The sequence below is a fragment of the Bison bison genome, unplaced genomic scaffold, assembly GCF_000754665.1.
Source record: "Bison bison bison isolate TAMUID 2011002044 unplaced genomic scaffold, Bison_UMD1.0 scf7180017864191, whole genome shotgun sequence".
Taxonomy (NCBI): Eukaryota; Metazoa; Chordata; class Mammalia; order Artiodactyla; family Bovidae; genus Bison; species Bison bison.
The window spans coordinates 63873-74040 of record NW_011494763.1 but is presented as its reverse complement, the minus strand read 5'-3'; the positions used below and the strand labels follow the sequence as shown (position 1 = coordinate 74040).

Here is a 10168-nt window from a genome sequence, read left to right as displayed (position 1 = left end):
GGTTGCCTTTGTCTGCTTCAGTGGTTGCTATTGTTGTTGTTTTTATTCTTAATTGGAGGATGATTACTTTACAATATTGTGTTGGTTTCTGCCATGCATCAACATGAATCAGCCATAGGTATACATATGTTCCCTCCCCCTTGAATCTCCTGCCCACCACCCATCCCACCCCACACCTCTAGGTGGTCACAGAGCACCGGATTTGAGCTCCCTGCAACATACAGGAGATTCTCACTGGCTATCTATTTTGCATATGGTAATCATGGTTGTTGTCTTAACTTATCTTATTTACTTAGAGTTGACTTACAGTGTGGCGTGTGCTAAGTCACGTCAGTCATGTCCAACTCTTTGCGACCCCATGGACTGCAGCCCACCAGGCTGGGTGTCCTTGGGTATTCTCCAGGCAAGAATACTGGAATGGGTTTCCATGCCCTCCTCCATGTATCTATATCTATGTATTCTTTTCCAGATGGTGGTTTATTGCAGGATATTGAATATAGTTCCCTGTATTATACAGTAGGACCTTGTTGTTTATCTATTTCTATATACAAGAGATTGCATCTGCCAAGCCCAAACTCCCAACCCTTCCCTCTCTGCTTGGCAAACATAAGCCTGTTCTCTGTGAGTCTGTTTTACAGGTAAATTCATTTGTGTCATATTTTAGGTACCACATATAAGGGATAGCACATTGTATTTGGCGTTCTCATTCTGACCTACCTCATTTAGTACGAAATCTTGAAGTCCATCCATATTGCTGCAGATACCATTATTTCATTCTTTTTTATGGCTGAGTACTATTCCATTGTATATGCCTATACATCACATTTTCTCTAGTCAGTCATCTGACGATGGACATTTAGATTGCTTCCACATCTTGGCCATTGTACATAGGGCTGCTGTGAACACAGGGCTATGGATCTTTTTGAATTACAGTTTTGTCTGGACATATACCCAGGCGTGGGATTGCTGGATCCTACGGCAACTCTAGTTCTAGTTTTTTGAAGATCCTCTATACTGTTTCCACAGTGGCTGCTGCAGTTGGTTTTGATGCCTCCCCTGGGGTTTGGTTTTTGTTGCCCTTTGCTGTGGAGGCTACAAGGACAGATCCTTGTCTTCCGGGCTGACCTCATGCCTACGGGGAAAAGCATGCCTCGGAGGTCCAGGTTTTTGCTTTGACCTGGTAGTTCCTTATTGCTTTCTTGCTTCTTGGATGTTTTTGAGAAGATTTAAGCATCTTTGTCCTGTTTAGTTTTCGTTATTTTCAGTGGGAGGTTGGTGTGAATAATGTGGTAAATAGGGAACAGTCATTACCTTTTGGATGTCTCTGCCTGCCCTGACTCTAGAGCCTTAAACTCAGTGTCCACAAGCTCATCTCCCCAGAAAACCCCAGCCTCTCATAGCCTGAGCTCCACAAAGGCCACTAGAAAGTGTGTGATCCCAGCCATCCCACAGCTGGTCAGCCTTTATATAAAATGAGAATATACCTCTTCTTCAAGTTAAGTGTTTATAAATAGGCATGTTATTTCCTAATAATAAATATTGTAGCAAACAAGGACTCTGTTTGAGTAAGACATTTAATTTCATCCCCAAACTGTCAAAATATACAAATTTAGTTACAAGACACTTTTACTGCCATCTGCCAAAATTGTAGTAAACACACATGTCCTGTCTTTGAAAGAAAACAACATATAATTTTTTTTTTCTGAAATAAGAAATGTCTATGTTGTAAGTAGCACTCCCTTTGATCTGGCAACTCGAACACTTGTAACAGCCATGCTGAATGAGTCTTTTTTATTCTTGTGCCATTTCTAGCTCCTAAATCTGTTCCTTTCTCCATCGTCCATTTTCCTGTCACTGTTTTAGTTCGGGTCTTTATTCCTAGCTTGGACTATTGTAGTAGCCTCTCACTGGTCCTGCAGCCTGACCCTGTTCCCTCCATGGGCTCGAGCTGCTGTCCTTACTCTGCCTGCCCGTCACATTGACCACTCTCCTGCCTGAAAGTCCTTCCCGGGGAAATTTCCAGATGCCTTTCAAGACTGCGGCTGGGCTGGAGCGCCCCTATATAGTCTCCTCTTCCTCAGTGCATGCTGCTCCCCTCATTCTAGTACCTGCTGCAGGAAACGGCTGGTTTACGGGTTGGTTGATGAGTTTTTTTCCCACTTGTTTTTTCCTCCATCTTGCAGGGTTGACAGGCTTCCTCTTTGCTTCCATGGCCCCCTGAACACACCTCTATAGCAGCATCTACACATATTTTGTATCCACACATTTAGTCTCTTTTCCCTCATTTGATTGAGCTCCTTGAATCAGAGACGCATCTGGAGAGTCTTTGAACCTCTGTGTCTGACACTGTGCTTGGTCCTGGTAGCTTCTTCCTTTCTCGAAAAACATGTGCCTTCCTGGCTTATCCTGTTTCTGGAAGTCCAGCCCCTCTTCCTCCCCCTGCTGGAGGGGAGGAAGGGTGTCTTACTGGTAGAGCCCTTGCAGAACCCCCTCACTTCAGTTCAGTCGCCCAGTCGTGTCCAACTCTTTGCGACCCCATGGACTGCAGCACGCCAGGCTTCCCTGTCCATTACCAACTTCTGGAGCTTGCTCAAACTCATGTCCATCCAGTCGGTGATGCCACCCAACCATCTCATCCTCTGTCGTCCCTGTCTCCTCCCGCCTTCAGGGGAGTGGTTTTGCTGCTCTTGTCATTACCCTCAAGGCCACTAGGGGGCAGAGAAATCCCATCCTTCCCTGGATCAGGGCCCAACCAGAACAGCCGCCTTCCGTGAAGAGAGGTCCATTCTCCAGGAGCCAATGTGTTGAAGATCATTTTGCAAACCGGTCGACTCAGCAAATAACCAACTTGCTAAATCATGGATGAGTTATTTGATAAGCTTTGATATTCCTCAGAGTGCTTACCACAGCTTCTATTTCATCTAAGAAGGAGGGAGTTTTTCTTGATCTCAGTTCATTGTCTTCTCAATTTTGGGGACATGAGATCCCATGAGGCCTGTGACCCTGCCATGACCTGACCTCCACTTCCGGCAGTGACACAGCTGGGATGTTGACTGACCGAGTGTCAGGCTTCTACCTGAAGATTTTTAATGAGTTGATTTTATGTGAAGTGACCCAGTGCCCCAAGCAGGATGGAGAGAGTCTTCTTGGAGGAGGGTCTTCCTTACTAAGGAGTGGTGTTGCAGAAGATTCTTGAGAGTCCCTTGGCCAGCAAGGAGATCAAACCAGTAAATCCTAAAGGAAATCAACCCTGAATATTCATTGGAAGGACTTACACTGAAGTTGAAGCTCCAATACTTTGGCCACCTGATGCGAAGAGCTGACTCATTGGAAAAGATTCTGATTCTGGGAAAGATTGAGGGCAGGAGGAGAAGGAGGTGACAGAGAGGGAGATGGTTAAATGGCATCACCGATTCAATTGAGGATGTGAGTTTGAACAAACTCAGGGAGATGGTGAAGGACAGGGAGGCCTGGTGTGCTGCAGTCCATGGGGTCACAAAGAGTTGGACACGACTGAGTGACAGAACAGCAACAAGCAGGATAGGTGATGGGCGAGCCTTTGTCAGTTTCCCCTCCAAGGTGTGTCCCTCTTGGTGGCAGACTGAACTTGAAGACCAGCCCAGAGGGGAGGGGGACCCCACGGGGACAGAGCAGCCCCTCAAACCCAGTGCAGTTCCCACTGCTCCTCCTTCCACGGGTTGGTCCCTGGAGGCTCAACCCACCTCAGACATTTCAAGGACTGCAGCCTGGTGTAGCAATGTGAGCTCAAGGGCCTCTGCACAGTGACTGAAAGTCCTCTCCCTGGAAGGACATTAAGCTAAGCAGAAAAAGTCAGTCACAGAGGACAAACACCGTCAGATTCCAGTCTCAGGAAGTATCCAAAGTTGTCCAAAATCATAGACGCATAAAATAGAAGGTGGTTACCAGGGGTTGGAGGAGGGGCATTTGCATTGAATGGGCCTGGGCTTCAGGTATTCGGATGGAAAAGTTCTGGAACTCTACACAACGTGGAGAAGACACGTGATGCTGCTGAGCTGTACACTTAAAAATGGTCAAGATAGTGGATTCAGTGCTACACAGTTTGAGGTGGGTTTTTTTTTTTTTTTAACCACAATGAAATAAAATAAGGTCTTCCTCTGCGTTCGACCTCCTCCTCTAGTAAGAAGCTTTGAACACTTATGGCTCAGGGAAAAGGGTTTCGTTTTATGAACTCTAGAAAAGCATCGGAGGTCTAGCATTTCAAATGTTTGACTAGCTCCGGGCAAAGAACTTGACTTCCTCCAGGAAGCAGCGCGGGTCCGAGACCCCAGTTTCTCCGGGGATGGGATTCAAGGAGGGCCCCCACCTCGAAAGGCAGGAGAGCCGCTGTTACAGGAATCCGGGAGCGCTCCTGCAGGGCCGACGGAGGGCAGGGACGCAGTGGGAGAAGAAGTAAGATGTGTTTGCGAGTTTCCACCCGGATCCAGAGGAAGGCTGGGGGCGGGGTCCTGCGGGCCCTCCCCACCGCTGGCCCGCTGCCCCCAGAGGCACCCCGTCCTGGGCCCTGGGCACAACCAGCCTTCTCCTCCGAAGGCCCTTTCAGAAGCTCGGCTGAGGCTCCGCCCCTCGACCCCGCGGGGGTCCCCGCCTGTGGGCGCGCCGAGCTGGGTGGGCGCGGTCCCTCTCGGACTCCACCGCCCTAACCCTGACGTTCTCACCCTACCGATCTGGCATAGCTTACTGAACTTTCCCTCCCACCGCCCTGAAACCTATTTCTAAAAACCTCGTTCCTCTTCCGAATTGCTCCTGACTGCCCTTCTCTCCTCGCGCGGCTCCTCCATCCCCTAAGCGGACCGAGCGGCCTCCTCACCCAGCCCAGCGGCAGGCGGGACCCGGCGGCGCTGAGGCTGAGAGACCAGGGGACCGAGGTGCGTGTGCTGCGGGGTGCCTGGGCACGGGGCGGGGGGCGGGGATGGGGCAGGGGAAGGCGGCCGACCCCCAGGGCGGAGCACGGCCACCTGGAGGGCTTGCTTTCAGGGGCTCTGTGATGTCCCTCCCGCTCCAGCCTGCGGGGCCGGGGTTTTCGGGGAGGGGGCACCCAGAGGTTCCCGCCGTCCCGGGAGACATGCCTGAGGGCAGCCTTCCCAGGAAGGGGCAGGTCTGGGAGGGGCTGCTCTCCCCACCTATGAAGGCCTGGAAGAAAAACAAGGGGCGCGATCCGCTCCTCGAATCCCCTAATTTCACGACTGTGACACAGAGTCCTATCCCCCCACCCCCGCCCTTGGGAATTCAGCGATAGCTGCCTGCCTCCTTGAGAAGCAGGGGGCAGGGAACCTGGCCATTTGGACACTGATTTTCCACATTCACTTTCCTGTTATTTCCCAGTTCAGTTCAGTTCAGTCGCTCAGTCTTGTCCAACTCTGCGACCCCATGGACTGCAGCACGCCAAGCCTCCCTGTCCATCACCAACTCCCAGAGTCTACTCAAACTCACGTCCCTTGAGTCGGTGATGCCATCCAACGATCTCATATTCTGTTGTCCCCTTTTCCTCTCACCCTCAATCTTTCTCAGCATCAGGGTCTTTTCCAATGAGTCAGTTCTTTCAATCAGGTGGCCAAGGCTCATTTGGAGCTTCAGCTTCAGCATCAGTCCTTCCAGTGAGCATTCAAGACTGATTTCCTTTAGGATGGGCTGGTTGGATATCCTTGCGGTCAAAGGGATTCTCAAGAGTCTTCTCCAACACCACAGTTCAAAAGCTCAAAAAAAAAAAAAAAAGAAGAAGTTCAAAAGATATTTCCCAGCCCTTGCACAATTAAGATTCCGTTAACTGTGCATTGAAAGTGGTCAGTGTTTGGTCAGAAAGCCAAAATACTTTCAGATTTTATCTAAATTTAAGCCTCCTAGGCTGTCACCTGTGAACTCTTTTCCTTCCTCCTGCTGGGCTGGGACTGAGATCTCTCCAAGAAGGGCTCCAGAAGCTTCTCTGACCACCTTTTTCAGTGCATGTGGACTGCCCTTGATATGGGAGGAAGCTTTGGTTGGATGGATGCCTGAAGCCATGTTCCCCTTTGGGCTATATCCTGAGAAGAAGGTAGAGGCTGCCTCAGAATGTCAGCAGGAGTTCTGGAGAAAGTCTGTCTGTCTGTCCCTTTCTTTCTGTTGCTCTGTTGGGGTCTCCAGAGTGGTCTGGGAGATGATGAGAAAATGTGAGTTATCAAGGACAGAGTGGGGGTGGGTTGGTTCCCTTTTGTCCTTAAAAGGATTTTCTGTACCCTTGGGAGAAAATGGTACAGATTGGGCAATTGTATGTGTATATATATATATATATACACACACACAAAGAGGGAGAGAGAATTCTAATTGAATATGGCATCATTGGCTGGAATGGGTCTAATAAACACTCATCCATTTATTTCATCATGATGAGGAACCATATGAAACAATAATGTGTACTTGGGAAATAAATTCCTTTTTTCTTTGGCCTGCTGAAGGTCTCTGCTTCCTCAAGCTTATTTACTCACTAATCTTTTAAAAAATTTAATGTGCAAAAATATACCACTTCTTCACTTGATCAGGAAACAATGTAAAGTCACTTCTCTTTTATTATTCAAATTTATTTATTATTCAAAGTTATTCAAATTATTGCTCTTTTATTATTTATTATTCAAAGGGACATCACTTCAGTCTCCCTCTCCACTTCTAGAAACAATTTTTCTTCTTTTCCTCACATCTGTCACTCTCACCATTTGTTGCACACCATTCATTGAGCATGTACTATATGCCAGACATAATATTAGGACTCAGGGACATAGAACAAGACAGGCATGGTCTCTGCTTATAGAGTTTCATGCTAAGGGCAGCAAAGAGAAAATGAAAAAAGTAAACACAATAAATAACACTAGATAGAAGCAGTGTTATGATGGCAATAAGGAGAGTCAGGATATGGGGAATTATGGTGAGGATGTCTTTGTACAGGGGTGTGTCTGGGTCAGAAGAGGCTCTTAGAAGGGTCCCAACAGTGACTGGGCTTCTCTCCTTGCCGTAACCTTAGAGGTGCATGTTTTGAGCTGAGATGGGCTTTGCCTCTTGAATCATGTGGAGATCCAGCAGATGCCTGTAGGGAGGAGCCAAGGCCTCCATCCATGGCCCTGATGAACTTCTCCTCAGCTCAGCCTTATATTTCCTCTAAGGGTGAAGCTTCTTGAGGGCAGGTGTATGTCCTTCCTTTGCTGCCTTCTCTGATTCCTTCCTCACAGTCCACCAATACTCTTCTCATAAGAGGCGGGAACTTTCAAAATAGCTGCACAGAATAAGGGCTTTTCTCCTTCACTTTCTTCAGCTGTGGTTCTTTGTCCTTCAAGTCAGTAACCACCTGCTCAGTCATAGCGAGTATTTACTGAATGTCTTCTTGATGTTGTAGATATGCTAGTGAATGAAACAGAACAAGTTCCTTCTAGTAATGGGGAGACAAAACAAGAAAGCAATAAGCAAGTGAATGCACCTTTCATTGGAAGTGGGTTCTGTGGAGAAAAATAAAGCAGGGCGGGGGATGGGGTGTGTTTGTGGGGTGTTGGGGGAGAGTAGCTTTTAAATATAGGATGACTGGAAAAGGCCTCTTGAACCACAGAAACAGGTCTCGTGGAGACCTAAAGGAAGTGAACCTGCCTGGCATAAGTCTGGTGGGAGAATGTTCTAGCTCAGGTAAGCCACCAGCATGAAGCCCCAAGGTCACATATTTGAGGACTATCAGGGAGGCAGACAAAGCAAGGTGGAAACAGGTGGTGGATGAGGCCAGATCAGGCAGGGTCTTGTTCAGTTCAGTCACTCAGTCGTGTCCGACTCTTTGCGACCCCATGGACTACAGCACGCCAGGCCTCCCTGCACATCACCAGCTCCCAGAGCTTGCTCAAACTCATGTCCATTGAGTTGGTGATGCCACTGTGAAGGCTTTACCTGCTCTTTGAATGGGTAGGAGGCCAATGGGGGACTTGGGGCGGATGAGTGATACCGTCTATCTTTGAGTGTAGAAGGATGACAGATTCTAGGAGAAGGGTAGAAGCAGGAAGTTAAGTTATTGAAGTCCAGTTCAATCTGGAAAAACCAGGAGGGGCTTGTCACAGAGGTGACATGCTGCTGCTACTGCTGCTGCGTCGCTTCAGTGCTGTCCGACTCTGTGCGACCACATAGATGGCAGCCCACCAGGCACCCCCATCCCTGGGATTCTCCAGGCAAGAACACTGGAGTGGGTTGCCATTTCGTGGTGTAAAATGGAGGGTTTCCAGGCAGACAGGAGGTGGGGGTGCATACTAGGGGACTGGAACTAAGGGAGCAGATGTGAGGTGGGGTCCCCGATTGTGAAAGGCACCTATGATTACAGGCCACACATTCCTTCCAAGCCCACAGGAGACATTTATAAAAATTTTATTCGGCCAAAAAGTAAACCTCTACCAGTGACAACTATTTCATACAGATGTTGTTCTCTGACCATAGAGCAATAAAATTCAAAAATAAATGAAAAGATAGTTAGTCTCCCAATGTATTTTTTAATAATCGCTTTTTAAAATTTATGGGTTGGAAAGAAATCACAGTTGAAATTAGAACATATTTAAAACTGATCAACAAAAAGCAGCAGCATTGGGATGTCAGTTCTTCTCAACCAAAGCTGTGAATTCAATGCAATAATGTTCAGCATTTAATCAGGAAAGTGGCCACTGATTGAAAAGTTCTAGAGAAGATGAAAAAGCTGAGAGTAGCAAGAAAATTTTGAACACATGCCAGGGGTTAGGACTTGCTCGATCAGAAAAGTAGGACTTATTTTAAAAGTATACTAATGAAGTCATATTGATTTTGGTGATTAAGGCTTTCTGGTTCACAAATGGACGAAATCCAGAGGACACAACAGAGAACCTTGGGGCACACTTGGACAATAGGGGTCCCTGGTACCTGACAGAATCATCTGGGAAGGATGGACTACTGGAGAAATGGACGAGGAAGCTTGGTTCTGTCTGTGGATTGTGAATCAGTTAGGAACTAAAGGTGACTCCCACCCGGGCTTCTCAAACATGAAGGCTCACGGGAATCACCTGGAATTTATGGAACTACAGGTGCTGATGCAGGGGGCTGGGGTGGGGCCCAGGACTCTGGGTTTCTAACAGGGACCCAGTTGTTGGCAATATTGCTAGTCTGTGAATCCCATTTTGAGTAGCAGCAGCTTAACTTGTAAGACTATTGATTGTTTATTTAACCAAGGGGTCTCGAGGGTGTTCCAGCAGCTCAGTGACATCATCAGGGACCCTCTTTATCCTTCTGCTCTGCCAACTTTAGCTTGGTGATAAACGTTGACTTCTCGTCCCTCCTATTTGTTGCCCCATTGCCCACAATATCTGCTGTGATTTCCTGCAATCACATTAAAATTTCATGCAAGAAGGGGCAAGGGGTGACAACAGGAGCTCTCGACTTGAGTCTGCCCTTACCATCAGGAAAACAATAGCATTTCCAGAAGGCCCAAGCAAGTATTCCCTAAGCTCTCACCAGGGAGAAGGGGGTCCCATGGACACCCTTAGCTGGAAGGGAAGTTGGGAGAGAGAATGTATTAGTTTCCTACTGTTGCTGTTACAAATTGACACAAACTTAATTGCTCAAAACCCAAAGATTTATTATTTGACAGTTCTGGAGGTCACATGTCCTAAAATCAAGGTGCTGGGCAGGGCTGTGATCCTGAGAATCTGTTTTCTTGCTTTTTCAAGCTTGGCTCATGACCTCTTCCTCCATCTTTAAAGTCAACAATGTAGCATTTTGGAGCCTCTCAGTCTCTGATCTCTGCTTCTGTTCACCCATCTCTTCTCACTCTTGAACCTCTCATAACATGATTATATTGGACTCACCTCGGTAATCCTCATAGCTAAGTCAGTAAATAAGATGCCTGCAATGCAGGAGACCCAGGTTTGATTCCTGGGTTGGGAAGATCCCCTGGAGAAGGAAATGGCAACCCACTCCAGTATTCTTGCCTGGAGAAACCCATGGACAGAGGAGCCTGGCGGGCTACAGTCCACGGGTTTGCCAAGAGTTGGACACAACCTAGCGACTAAACTACCACCACCATGGTGACCCAAGGATATCTCCCCATCACGAGGTCCTTAGTTACACTGGCTAAGCCCTGAACCAGGTAAAGTAATGCACTTGGTCACCA

At 47.7% G+C, this 10168-nt stretch overlaps 1 protein-coding gene across 2 annotated transcripts in view; it reads left to right on the top strand.

Annotated features, from left to right (window-relative positions):
- Positions 1-4726: 4726 nt before the first annotated feature.
- GIMAP8 (GTPase, IMAP family member 8) overlaps positions 4727-10168 on the top strand; it is a 28343-nt gene continuing 22901 nt past the window's right edge. Inside the window, exons 1-2 of one of the 2 annotated variants that reach the window (XM_010843850.1) lie at positions 4727-4907; positions 5980-6185. In XM_010843850.1, the coding sequence (XP_010842152.1) occupies positions 6088-6185 (98 nt within the window). In that variant the 5' untranslated portion in view covers positions 4727-4907; positions 5980-6087. The remainder of the gene's footprint in view (positions 4908-5979; positions 6186-10168) is intronic. The other variant, XM_010843851.1, reaches the window with a different exon arrangement.